General features: G+C 42.8%; 1 protein-coding gene across 5 annotated transcripts in view; it reads right to left on the bottom strand.

Annotated features, from left to right (window-relative positions):
* Positions 1 to 14,889, bottom strand: part of FYTTD1 (forty-two-three domain containing 1) — a 36,281-nt gene that overhangs the window by 16,047 nt on the left and 5,345 nt on the right. For 4 of the 5 annotated variants that reach the window (XM_030823049.1, XM_030823048.1, XM_012510660.2 and 1 more), the window contains exons 2-3: positions 10,916 to 11,047; positions 223 to 371 (exon numbers count right to left, since the gene is read on the bottom strand). In XM_030823049.1, the coding sequence (XP_030678909.1) occupies positions 223 to 371; positions 10,916 to 11,047 (281 nt within the window). Of the gene's footprint in view, positions 1 to 222; positions 372 to 5,200; positions 5,242 to 10,915; positions 11,048 to 14,889 lie in introns of those variants that run through there. The other variant, XM_030823051.1, reaches the window with a different exon arrangement.

The following is a 14,889-nucleotide window of genomic DNA, read 5'->3' as shown; positions in this document are numbered from 1 at the left end:
AAACAAAAACAAACAAACAAAAAACTTACTTATATTTGAGAATGTGGAAATTTAGGTATTCTTTATGAATGGCAATGATTTTTATTTAGATATTAAATTTTTTATATCAGTCCCAAAGTACCACATAAAAACAAATAAAATTCTCTCTTAAGCTTATTCACAGAAATGTCAGTACAAATAAAGGAAAAGGATATCTAATCCAGGATTAAGCCATCATCCTACCTTGTCACTTAGAGGTGGACGATTCATAGGACTAATTCCTTTTCGAATTCCAGTTGTTTTCCTAGCTGCAAGGCCAGTGATAACCCCATTAGGACGTCTCTTTCCAGGCATTACTCTTCCTCTACGATTCAGACTAGTCTTACCAAAACCTATAGGGGGGCAAAAAGAGAAGAAAATGTCAATTTAACAATTCAATTGGGGGGGTCACAGGATATTCTATTTCCCAAGGAAGGGGGAACTTAGGAACATTTATTATTTTATTATTTATGTTTTTTAAATTACATAAAATACTTCATTTTGAAAAGGCAACCTGCTGCACTGGGAAGGGTTCTGTGGCTACACCGGGCTGTAAATAACTAGAGGATTCTCACATGCTGCCTCTAGCCATACTATTTTGTCATTAGTTTCTCAACAAGCAGGACAGTCTGTCTAGTCTTTACCTGTGCATGACGGTAGATACTAACCATATGTCGCTACTGAGTACTTGAAGTTAGGTAGTAGTCTGAATCAAGGTATTTCAAGGTAAAATATTTCACTGATGATTTTATATAAATTATATAGTGAAATATTTTAGATATTGGGCTAAGTAAAATATATTCATATGTGCTCAATCTTTATTGAACAGTGCCGATCTGGAGTGGAATCACTATCTCATCTCCAATTTACTTATGACAGCACACTGCAATCTGGCTTCATTTTCAGCCCTACTCCATTCAAATTGCTTTTGCAAAAGTTGCCAGTGAGTGCCAATAGACACATTTTAATCTGTGGCATGTGACATTACCAACTTTGGTCTTCCATTATATATCTCACCTATTTAAATACTTTTTTTAGGCTGGGCACAGTGGCTCACACCTGTAATCCCAGCACTTGGGAGGCTGAGGAAGAGGATCCCTTGAGCTCAGGAGTTTTAAGACCAGCCTGGGCAACATAGTGAGGCCTTGCCTCTAAAAATTAGTTGGGCGTAGTAGCACATGCCTGTAGTCCCAGCTACTCAGGAGGCTGGGGTGAGAGGATTGCTTGAGCCCAGGAGTTCTAGGCTGCAACAGAGTGAGACCCTGCCTCCAAAAAATAAATAGATTAAAAAATAAATAAATATATAAATAAATAAGTAAATACTTTTTTCTAGTTAAAAAAAAAAATAGGGGCCAGGTGCGGTGGCTCACACCTGCAATCCCAGCACTCCGGAAGGCCAAGGCAGGTGGATCACAAGGTCAGGAGATCGAGACCATCCTGGCTAACACGGTGAAACCCCGTCTCTACTAAAAATACAAAAACTTAGCGGGCATGGTGGTGGGTGTCTGTAGTCCCAGCTACTCGGGAGGCTGAGGCAGGAGAATGGCGTGAACTGGGAGGTGGAACTGGCAGTGAGCCGAGATCGTGCCACTGCACTCCAGCCTGGGCGAAGAGCGAGACTCATCTCAAAAAATAAAAATAAAAGTAAAAAATAAATTGGGAGTGTCTCTGAACCTATTCAGAGGTAAATTAAAAAATAAACATGTTCACTGCAGAATTCCTAGAAACACATAAAGTACAAATAAGAAAATAAACATCACCCATCAGCCTACCACCTAGAGATGACCACTAACATTCTGTCTTTCTAGTCTTTCTTTTACTTGTATACATATATTTTAAAAGTTAACATTTTTGGTTTTAACTATTTTTAAGCAACTCATGACTATCACCCGTAGTAATTCTCAATTTTATAGTAGTGCCTCAATTTTATAGTAGAAGGTGAACTGAGTCAATCTTTCGGCAACTATACAACTCTACATACTATTTTGTAGCCCTACGTTAATCCTGTACTGCAGGCTGGGCATGGTGGCTCATGCCTATAATCCCAGCACTTTGGGAGACCGAGAAGGATGGATTGCTCGAGCCCAGGAGTTCGAGACCAGCCTAGGCAACATGGCGACACCCCATCTCTAGAAAAAATACAAAAATTAGCCGGGTGCAGTGGCGTGCACCTGTAGTCCCAGGTAATAGGGAGGCTGAGGCAGGAGGATCACTTGAGCCTGGGAAGCAGAGGTTACAGTGAGCCAAGATCACACTGTACTCCATGCTGGGGTGACAGAGCAAGACCCTGTCTCAAACACACACACACACACACACACACACACACACACACACACACACGTCTCAAACACACACACACCTATATTGTGAAAATATTATCCCATGTTTTTGACATCCTTTTACTGCATTACTTTTTAATATGCCATACTTGATCCAACCAACTTTAATCATTTCAGTTAGTTCTAATAATAAATAATATCACAATTGAACCACGGATATATTTTTAAACACATCCATGATTATTTTCTGAAGATGTAAATTTCCAGAAGGTGAAATGCTAGGTGAAACAATAAAGCAAACTCCTTTTTTTTTTTTTTTTTTGAGACACAGTCTCACTCTGTCGCCCAGGCTGGAGTGCAATGGTGTGATCTCAGCTCACCGCAACCTCCACCTCCTGGGTTCAAAGAATTCTCCTGCCTCAGCTTCCCGAGTAGTGGGGATTACAGGTGCCTGCCACCACACCCAGTTATATATATATATATATTTTTTTTTTTGAGATGGAGTCTCGCTTTGTTGCCCAGGCTGGAGTGCAGGGGCGTGATCTCGGCTCACTGCAACCTCCGCCTCCCGGGTTCATGCCATTCTCCTGCCTCAGTCACCCGAGTAGCTGGTACTACAGGGGCCCACCGCCATGCCTGGCTAATTTTTTGTATTTTTAGTAGAGACAGGGTTTCACCATGTTAGCCAGGATAGTCTTGATCTCCTGACCTTGTGATCCGCCCGCCTCAGCCCCCCAAAGTGCTGGGATTACAGGTGTGAGCCACCACGCCCGGCCTATTTTTGTATTTTTAGTACAGACAGGGTTTCACCATGTTGGCCAGGCTGGTCTCAAACTTCTGACCTCAGGTGATCTGCCTGCCTCAACTTCCCAAAGTGCTGGGGTTACAGGCGTGAGCCACCACGGCTGGCTTAAAGTTTTTAGTTTTTAAATCAAATTATTGCTGCCCTATGTGTGGTTTCCTTCTAAAATTGCAACTAGGTGAAGATTAAACCATATTGGGAAAAACTGTACATTAAAATTAATTCCAATACACAATGACTTGCTATTTGTGTTAAATAATGTGACAGCTACCCTTCACTGTGCTAGGCACTGTGCTGAGTACTATAATTTGTATGATAATCTGATAAGACTGATGCTAACGATCTTCCTTGAGAAAGGAAGAAACTGGAAAATATTCCAAAAGAATAAGTGAGCTTGTAGGGCAAAAAGAAAAGATTAAAAGGAGGAGGAACCCATTATTATACCAAAATTTCAGGACTAGATGAGAAAGACTGACAAGAAACTCTCATAAATAGGAATCAGATGGATTAAAACAAGATCTTAAGTATGAAATAAGGTTGGGCACCGTGACTCACACCTGTAATTCCAACATTAGTGAGGCTGAGGCAGGTGGATCATTTGAGGTCAGGAGTTCGAGACCAGCCTGACCAACATGGTGAAACCTCGTCTCTACTAAAAATATGAAAATTACAGGTGGTGCACACCTGTAATCCCAGCTACTGGGGAGGCTGAGACATGAGAATCGCTTGACCTGGGAGGCGGAGGTTGCAACAAGCCAAGATCGCACTACCACACTCCAGCCTGGGTGACAGGGCAAGACTCCATCTCAAAAAAAAAAAAAAAGTATGGAATAGAACTCTATCCCTTGGCGCTTTCTATTGATAGTACAGTACATTGTTCCCATACTTATCAATCTTTCTGCTGTTTTTTTTCCTCTTATCCAAGGTGTTGCCTCGCCTGCTTTTTTTTTTTTGGAGGGGGGGGGACGGACTCTCGCTCTGTCACCCGGGCTGGAGTGCAGCCGCACGATCTCGGCTCACTGCAAGCTCCGCCTCCCAGGTTCACGCCATTCTCCTGCCTCAGCCTCCCGAGTAGCTGGGACTACAGGCGCCCGCCACCATGCCCAGCTAATTTTTTGCATTTTTAGTAGAGACGGGGTTTCACCATGTTGGCCAGGCTGGTCTTGAACTCCTGACCTCGTAATCTGCCCACCTTGGCCTCCCAAAGTGCTGGGATTACTGGCGTGAGCCACTTGGCCCGGCCTCCTCCTCTGCTTTCTAATCAGGCCTATGTGATTTGTTCTCCCACCTTTCTACCTTTGAACAAACTTCATTAGCTGTATCTGTTTTAGCAATGATTATATTCTTTACCCTTTCATTGTCACACTACATAAAGTAAAGATCTATACATACTCTATATGCTACATATATATAGTATATCTATACATACTCTATATACTATGTACTATAATTGGGTATCTATACATACCCAATTATCTCCCTTTCCCTCTTATGCTCTGTAACTATCTTATATTCTAAAAAGCACTATGAAGGGGTACTAAAGACATCATCCAATGCAACAGTCTTTTCTTAGTTTTCATTCATTGAGCCTCTCTGCAGAGTTCCAGAGTACCCACATTCTCCATGTACTTCAACTATCTCCCTTTATGAAGACCCTTTTACATTTTCAGCTCCACCAGAGCAGTAGTTTAATACCAGTTAGGTATCAGAATCACCCATGGAGCTTAAAGAAAACCCCCCAAGCCCTACCTCTACAGGTCCTGGTTCAGTAGAAATAAAGTACAGCCAGAGCAACTATTTCATAAAGCTCCGCAGGTGCAACTAAGGTTGATAACAGCTAAAACTGGAGAAAGAAATTTTCATCTTTCTTTTGAATCCCAAGACTAATCTATTCATGAATTTCTTTCCACATACATCATATGCCTCAATAATTTCAGGAGCCTTATCATCTAAATAAAGATTTGAGGGATTTTCTGGGAAATGTCACATCCTAGAGTACATGTAATCATATTATTGGCTCCTTTCCAAAGCAACATACAAATATTCCCAACTCTTCTACCTCTAGTAAGAACAGCATTCTCAAACTTTTTAGTCTCAGTACCTCTTTACACTCTTTCTTTTTTTTTGTAGAGATGGGGTCTCCCTATGTTGCCCACGCTGGTCCTGAAGTCCTTGGCTTAAGCAATCCTCTTGCTCTCACCTCCCAAAGTGCTGGGATTACAAGCACGAACCTCTTCATATGCTTAACAATTGAGGACTCCAAAGTTTTTGTTTCTGTGGGTTATATTTACTGCAATTAAAATAAAAACTTTTTTTTTTTTTTTGAGACAAGAGTCTCACTCTGTCACCCAGGCTGGAGTGCAATGGCACGATCTCAGCTCACTGCAACCTCCGCCTCCCCAGTTCAAGCGATTCTCCTGCCTCAGGCTCCCGAGGAGCTGGGATTACAGGTATGTGCCACCACACCCGGCTAACTGTTGTATTTTTAGTGGAGATAGGGTTTTGCCATGTTGGCCAGGCTGGTCTCAAACTCCTGACTTCAGGTGATCCACCCACCTCGGGCTCCCAAAGAGCTGGGATTACAGGGGTGAGCCACCACGCCCGGCCAAAATAAAAACTATTAATAAGATAGTTAAAAACCATTTCACTTAAAAAATAATAATAAACTCATTACACATAGGGTAAACATCTCTTTTTAAATGAAAAAGAACAAATTTTAACTTTTATTTTAAGGTCGGGATACACGTGCAGGATGCGCAGGTTTGTTACACAGGTAAACATGTATCATGGGGGTTTGCTGTACAGATTATTCCATCGCTGAGGTATCAAGCCTAGTATCCATTAGCTTTTTGTTTTTGTTTTTTTTTTTTTTTTGGAGATGGAGTCTCACTCTGTCACCCAGGCTGGAGTGCAGTGGCCGCAATCTTGGCTCACTGCAAGCTCCGCCTGCCAGGTTCACGCCTTTCTCCTGCCTCAGCCTCCCGAGTAGCTGGGACTACAGGCGCCTGCCACCACGCCCAGCTAATTTTTTGTATTTTTAGTAGAGACAGGGTTTCACTGTGTTAGCCAGGACGGTCTCGATCTCCCTATCTCGTGATCTGCCTGCCTCGGCCTACCAAAGTGCTGGGATTACTGGCATGAGCCACCGCGCCTGGCCTTTTTTATTTTTGAGACAGAGTCTCGCTCTGTCACCCAGAGTGGAGTGCAGTGGCGTGATCTTGGCTCACTACAATCTCCACCTCCCAGGTTCAAGCGATTCTCCTGCCTCAGCCTCCCAAGTAGCTGGGACTACAGGTGCCCACCACCATGCCCGGCTAATTTTAATATTTTTAGTGGAGACAAGGTTTCACCATATTGGCCAGGCTGCTCTTGAACTCCTGACCTTGTGATCTGCCTATCTCGGCCTCCCAAAGTGCTGGGATTACAGGCGTGAGCCACCGCACCTGGCCTAGTTATTTTTATTTTCCAAAACAGATAAAAATATTTAGTAGGAAGAGTGGTATTGTTTTTGGATCTCTTTGGTGTTTGCCTTAATAGAAGACAACTAGATTCTCACAACTGCTTGTTAAGGACTGAATGTTTCTATCTCTCCAAAATTCACATGTTGAAATACTAACACTTAATGTGACGGTATTAACAGGTGAGGGCTTTAGGAGGTAAAGTCATGAGGATGGAGCCATCATGAATAGGATTACTGTCCTTACAAAAGTGACACTGGAGAGCTCTCTAGCCTTCTCTCTGCCACACAAGGATATCAAAAGAAGTCCAAAGTCTGCAACCTGGAAGAGAACACTCACCAGAACCTGACCTTACTGACATCCTGACCTTGAACTGCTAATCTCCAAAACTGTGCAAAATAAACGTCTGTTGTTTATAAGCTACCTAGTCTACGGTACTTTGTTACAGCCCACTGAACTAAGATCCAGCTTTTGCATTCAATCTACTTTAATTATCAGACATCGTGTAGACTCTGGAAAAGGCTACTGCACGTTCCTGAGAGAGTAAGAGTCAAAATACAATTAATGCCTTAGTATTAACATGAAATTAGCTTTCACCTTGTGGATCCCCCATATCGTAGGGATCCCAGAGGGTCCCTGATGACATTTTGAGAACTCTATACCATTCCACCACTGAAGAACAACTCTATACATTCTACCACTGAGGAACACTCGATACATTCAAGCACTGAGGAATAACTTGATATATTCTACCACTTAGGAACAACTCTATACATTCTACCACTGAAGAACAATTCTATACATTCTACCCCTGAAGAACAACTCTATACATTCTACCACTGAAGAATACTCGATACATTCAAGCACTGAGGAATAACTTGATACATTCTACCACTTAGGAACAACTCTATACATTCTACCACTGAAGAACACTTCTATACATTCTACCACTGAAGAATACTCGATACATTCAAGCACTGAGGAATAACTTGATACATTCTACCACTGAAGAACAACTCTATACATTCTACCACTGAGGAACACGCTATACATTCTACCACTGAAGAACACTCTATACATTCTACCACTGAAGAACAACTCTATACGTTCTACCACTGAGGAATACTCGATACATTCAAGCACTGAGGAATAACTTGATATATTCTACCACTTAGGAACAACTCTATACATTCTACCACTGAAGAACAATTCTATACATTCTACCACTGAAGAACAACTCTATACATTCTACCCCTGAAGAACACGCTATACATTCTACCACTGAAGAACAACTCTATACGTTCTACCACTGAGGAATACTCGATACATTCAAGCACTGAGGAACAACTTGATACATTCTACCACTGAGGAACAAGTCTATACATTCTACCACTGAAGAACACTCTATACATTCTATCACTGAAGAACAACTCTATACATTCTACCACTGAAGAACACTCTATACATTTTACCACTGAGGAACAACTCTACACAGTCTACCACTGAAGAACAACTCTATACATTCTACCACTGAGGAACAACTCTATACATTCTACCCCTGAAGAACAACTCTATACGTTCTACCACTGAAGAACAACTCTATGCATTCTACCACTGAAGAACATTTGGGTTGTTTCTCCAAGTATTTACTGAGTGCCTAAATTATTTTTCACACATTAAGTTAAAGATTTCATTCATTGACTTGTTCAGCCATCAGAAATCATACTGTGGATCTGCAAAGAGCTCCTCTGTCCTACTTATTTCTCTTACCTCAAGCTAACATCCTCATTGACTCTACAACGTGGAAATCTGAACTTTTTCCTGGCCAATCAGAGTTTAAGACAATCGTCTATCTCTGTACATTCAGTAACAGTGGCAGCTGTTCTATTTTAGCCCCTGTCACATGTAAGCAATAAACGTACAAGGGCAAGCTCAATCTTACGAGATCCTAAGCTGCCCCTAGATATCATTTATTTCAAGGCTCAGATCATAACATCCATAAAAGGAAAGCTTTTCTGACACTTCATGGACCAGATCATATTTCACCTTATCCATTAAATCATTCCTGATCTTCTTAGTACAAAATCTCTAAAGTCCTATAATACTATTTGAATTTCTCTTACGACAGTTCTCCCACACTACCTTTTCCATCTTATCTCTAACACTGTAAATTAACTCCTTGAAGCAGAAGACCACATCTTTATATACCCCCCAGGACTCAATCAGTTTAGGGTATCTATCAAGTATTTAACACTGAAATATATTAATGTTAAATATTTGATAAACATTAATTAATAAATATATTTCTGGTTCGATGAACTCTCAACAGTTATTTTAAAAACAACTAATACAAAAAATATATAGTATGTTCAATAACATTTATAAGAAATATTTAGGCCGGGCGCAGTGGCTCACTCCTGTAATCCCAGCACTTTGGGGGGCTGAGGCAGGAGGCCGAGGCAGGTGGATCACCTGAGGCTGGGAGTTTGAGACCAGCCTGACCAACATGGAGAAACCCTGTCTCTCCTAAAAATACAAAATTAGCTGAGCATGGTGGCGCATGTCTGTAATCCCAGCTACTGGGGAGGCTGAGGCAGGAGAATCGCTTGAACCCGGGAGGCAGATGCTGCAGTGAGCCAAGATCGTGGATTGCACTCCAGCCTGGGCAACAAGAGCAAAACTCCGTCTCAAAAAAAAAAATTTAAATATAAATCACTGGAACTAAACTTCATTTGCCACAGTTAAATACCTGTCATGAAATTTACTCCCTTAGGTTCAACTATTCAAAAAATTATTAGAGATGAATAATTTTTTTTAAGGGCCCAATCTCAGTTATATGTACTTTTCTTGAGACAGAGTCTTATGCTGGAGTGCTGTGGTGCCATCATGGCTCACTGTGGTCTTGATCTCCCAGGCTCAAGCCATCTTCCCACCTCAACCTCCTGAGTGGCTGGGACCAGAAACAGGTACCACCACGCCTGGCTAATTTTTAAATTTTTTGTAGAGACAGGGTCTCCCTGTGTTACCCAAGCTGGTCTCAGATTCCTGGATTCAACTGATCCTCCCAAAGTTCTGGGATTACAGGCATGAGCCACTGTGCTCGGCTTCAGTTATACATATTTTGAGGATATACTGGGATATTAGCTGTAAACACAGAACTAATTATGTTCAACCTACTGGAGATTATTTTTATGTTTTTCAACATATAGAATAAAAATCAATTTGGAAGTTAGTCTGTCAAACATATTTTTACATATCTGAAAAAGATTTAGTTCTTTTGCCGGGCGCGGTGGCTCACGCTTGTAATCCCAGCACTTTGGAAGGCCGAGGCGGGCGGATCACGAGGTCAGGAGATGGAGACCACGGTGAAACCCCGCCTCTACTAAAAATACAAAAAAAAATTAGCCGGGCGTGGTGGCGGGCGCCTGTAGTCCCAGCTACTCGGAGAGGCTGAGGCAGGAGAATGGCGTGAACCCAGGAGGCGGAGCTTGCAGTGAGCCGAGATTGTGCCACTGCACTCCAGCCTGGGCGACAGAGCGAGACTCCGTCTCAAAAAAAAAAAAAAAAAGATTTAGTTCTTTTATTTGAACAAATATTTATTCTAAAATTCTGATATTGCTGATAAAGAAGTTAACAAGCCATATATATTAGTGTTCAATTACTGCCTTCAATCAAGATGATTATAAATAAGCTTCCAGATTATCAAAAATAACTAAATGTATAGAGTTCCACATTATTTCTAAAGCATTCATTTCTGAGTGTCACCTTTGGAAGATTTAACAAATCCTAACATTCTTGGATGATAAGATAAGGAGTCTGGAGGTCATTTTCTATGTAGAATGTAGTAGTAGTCTCCACATACTTAAAGAGTTCTCATATATAAAAGAGAATTTGCTTTCTATAACTTTACCGAAGTGATAGGCATGCTTTAATTCAAATTAAGAGGCCAGGCACAGTGGCTCATGCTTATGAGGTAGTATGCTCTTTCACTGAATATATTTAAGCTGGAGTTAGTCATCTATTAGACAGACTATTAAAGGAACATCTCACTTGGATGGAGATAGGAGCTCATGATATATAAGATCCTTTGCAATTCTAAACTCTGAATATAATTTAGACGATGTATAAACTGAAGTTACTTTTAAATGACTTAAAATGTTTAAGAAACAGTGTTACGCCTATTGAAGGCTACTGAAATTCTTACCAGGTTTTAGATCTAAACAAAAACCTAGGCATAGAGGAAACACAAAACACAAAGAGTACTGATGCATTTCCTCCACGTTAAGCATATGCTAAAGACAGTACACTATGAACACACAAATAACAGCTTTCCATTAAAGCTTACTTTCAAAACTTACCAGAATTCTGTTGGATTCCCCATCGCACTCTCATCCTGAATTGCTGGGCACCACTTTGCTGGAGGAGTCTTCTATTTAGTCTTGGAAAATTCTGCTTCTTCCCTTCCTTTCGATTCAATTTGATGATATCATCTATGATAGAGGAAATGCCAATTATTTTCATTTTAACTCAGTTACTCAGTTTCATTTTCTAGCTGATAGATGTCCTACATTCCTAACTTCTTTTCTACTTTGAAAGCACTTCCATAAGAGAATAATAACAAGAATCAGCCATTTTACAACAGCCCAAGGCAGATCTACCAATTAATGAAGAGTACTATTGGCCATAGTATTTCTTTACCTGATGAATCAAGCAGAAGCCTGTTTACAAAAGTTATTCCTACTTACTTCCCATAATCACAGAAGCCTCCATTTTCCTACTTACTTCCCATAATCACAGACGCCTCCAATTTCCTACTTACTTCCCATAACCACAGAAGCCTCCATTTTCCTACTTACTTCCCATAATCACAGAAGCCTCCATTTTCCTACTTACTTCCCATAATCACAGACGCCTCCAATTTCCTACTTACTTCCCATAATCACAGAAGCCTCCAATTTCCTACTTACTTCCCCTAATCACAGAAGCTTCCATTTTCCTACTTACTTCCCATAATCACAGAAGCCTCCATTTTCCTACTTACTTCCCATAGTCACAGAAGCCTCCATGTTTTAAAGATGACCCCCTTCTGGCCAGGCACGGTGGCTCATGCCTATAATCCCAGCACTTTGGGAGGCTGAGGTGGACGGATCATGTGAGGTCAGGAGTTCGGGACAGGCCTGACCAACATGGTGAAACCCCGTCTCTACTAAAAATACAAAAAAAAAATAAAAAATAAAAATAAATAAATTAGCCGGGTATGGCAGTGCATGCCTGTAATCCCAGCTACTCGGGAGGCTGAGGCAGGAGAATTGGTTGAATTTGGGAGGCGGAGGTTGCAGTGAGCCAAGATCGCGCCACTGCACTCCAGCCTGGGTGACAGAGCGAGACTCCACAAAAAAAAAAAAAAAAAAAGTAAAAAAAGATGACCACCTTCCAATATATAGGTAATCAAAAATTAAACCATTCAACTAAAATACTAAATGTTGAAATTCAGCAAATATTTATTGAGCATATACTACATGCAACGAATATATGTGTCAGGTTGTGCTGTAACTGAAACAAAGTAAAATACGGTCCCTTTTCTAAATAAGCTTAAAAGTACTGACGGAAACAGACATGCAAACAGCAAATACAAAACTAAACAAGTGCCATAATAAAGGTATAGTACAAAAAATACTAATGGCTCACCTCTAGCAAAGTACTTCAAGGTTACCTTATTTTTCTTTCTACACTGATCTAAGCCTCATTACTTCCAAACATACTTCCAAACTGCCCCAAGGTAACTCACAAACAAAAATACCACAACAGAACAAGGTGAAGACCAGAAAACTAAACATACTCCAGATTCCCATTTATATCTGTTAAAGGAGGTTACTAGAAGCCAAAAATACTCATTTAAGAAATATCCAGCTGGGCACAGTGGCACATGCCTGTAACCTCAGCACTTTTAGAGGTGAGATGGGAGACTGCTTCAGCCCAAGAGTTCGAGACCAACCTGGGCAACACAGCAAAACTTCATCTCCACAAATAATTTTTAAAAATTAGCCAGGCATGGTGGTGCGTGTCCGTGGTCCCAGCTACTTAGGAGGCTGAGGTGGGAGAACTCCTTGAGCTCAAGTGGTCAAGGCTGCAGTGAGCCACGATCACGCCACTGCACTCCAGCCTAGGCAACAGAGCAAGACTGTCTCTCAAAAAAAAAAAAAAAAAAAAGCCACAAACATTTCCTCCACAGTCCTAATTCCAGCATTGATAATTGAGAAAGCAAATAAAGAAACTGCATACAGTCAACAACTTCTTAATAAAACTCTATGACACTAATTAAACTCAATTTTTTTGTCACTATAGTCTTTCCAGAAGTCAGAGAAGGAAATACAACTTGAAAGTCCTTTGTAATATATTACTGTTCTACCTAACCAATCTCTAATCTCTAAGACTCTTAATTACATTCAAATATTCACACAAAATATCTCAAATCTCCCCAAAATATTTAGTTGTCTTCTTGAAATTAATGTCTAACGACGAAAGAGTTCATCAAAGTTAAGGGCACTCAAAAACTTTTGTAAAAAATTAAATGGTCAGCGGTGACCACCGTGAGCGTCCCGGAAGGGGCGGCAAAGACGTCTCCGTCGCGCACGAGGTGGCCTCGTTGGCTTTACCTTCGTTCGCGGTCCTCCTTGGTTACTGTGATCCGTCCGCGGGGCTCTGGGAGGCCAAGACCTGGGGCGCCACAGCGCTGCGCGCGTACGGCGGCCGGAAGGGGCTAGAGGCGGCTCCCTGGGTGACAACCGCGCGCCCCACCTTTCCCCACGTGGCCGCGAAGACCGACTCAGGAGCGTCTATCGGCTGCACGCCAACATCAACACAGGCAAAGATGGTCTCCAGGCGCATTGCCCAGGAGACCTTTGATGCAGCTGTGCGCAAGAACATCGAGGAGTTTGTGATGGGGCCAGAGGAGGCGGTGAAAGAGGCCGTGGAGCAGTTTGAATGGCAAGGGGTTGATCTGAGCAACATTGTAAAGACAGCGCCTAAAGTCTCTGCAGACGGATCCCAGGAGCCCACACATGACATCCTGGAGTTCTAATCTCATTTTAGCAAAAACTTATCTTTATAAATATCCTGTTGCCCCTTCCTTCCTTCCTTCCCTCCTTCCTTCCTTCCCTTTCTTCCTTCTGTTGCCCCTGCTGGAGTGTAGTTGGCTCGATGCAGACTCCCTGCCTCCGGCTCCCGTGATTCTCCTGCCCTGGCCTGCGGGCTGCCTGGGATTGCGAGCGTGCGCCACCACCCCTGCCTGGTTTTTGTCCTTTGCCTGGAGGCGGGGTTTCGCCATGTTGGCCAGGCTGGTCTCCAGCTCCTGACCTCGAGTGGTCTGCCCGCCTCGGCCTCCCGAGGTGCTGGGACTGCAGACGGAGTCTCGCTCACTTGGTGCTCGGTGTTGCCCGGGCTGGAGTGCGGTGGCGTGGTCTTGGCTCGCTGCAGCCTCCGCCTCCCAGCCGCCTGCCTTGGCCTCCCAGGGTGCTAGGATTGCAGCCTCTGCCCAGCCGCCGCCCCGTCTGGGACGTGAGGAGCGTCTCTGCCCGGCCGCCCCGTCTGGGAAGTGAGGAGCGCCTCTGCCCGGCTGCCACCCCGACTAGGAAGTGAGGAGCGTCTCTGCCCGGCTGCCACCCCATCTAGGAAGTGAGGAGCGTCTCTGCCCGGCCGCCCCGTCTGGCAAGTGAGGAACATCTCTGCCTGGCCGCCCATCGTCTGGGATGTGAGGAGCGCCTCTGCCCGGCCGCCCCGTCTGGGATGTGGAGAGCGCCTCTGCCCGGCCGCCCCGTCTGGGAGGTCTACCACGGAGGCCAGACGCAATGTGGGGGCTGGACGTGGTGGCTCACGCCTGTAGTCCCAGCACTCTGGGAGGCCGAGGCGGGTTTATCGCTTGAGGCAAGGAGTTCGAGACCAGCCTGGCCAACATGGCGAAACATATGAAAAATACAACAGACAAACCAACCAACCAACCCAGCCACAACAAAACAGGTCTACCCTGGAGTCATACTCTAATTTTTTCTATTTTCCTCCCTTTCTGATCCTTTATCCCACTTTCTTTTTCTTCCTCTTCCTTCTCCTTCTTTGTCAAATAGAGGATTGAGTTATTATCATTGATCCACACAAAGTCCCTCTCTCATTTATTTTCTTTAATTCCTACCCCCCATTTCTATTCCCCGTCTTTCCATGTGCAACCTTCCTAATATGTTTGATATGCATCTTTTTGTTTGTATGTATTTTTAGAAAATGTGTATTGTTTTGTGTGCAAAAAATAATAAAAAAAGAAAAAAAAGTAATGAGATAAAAA

Source organism: Nomascus leucogenys, chromosome 11 (genome assembly GCF_006542625.1).
Source record: "Nomascus leucogenys isolate Asia chromosome 11, Asia_NLE_v1, whole genome shotgun sequence".
NCBI lineage: Eukaryota > Metazoa > Chordata > Mammalia > Primates > Hylobatidae > Nomascus > Nomascus leucogenys.
The sequence above is the reverse complement of the archived record's forward strand: the minus strand, read 5'-3'. Positions and strand labels throughout refer to the sequence as shown.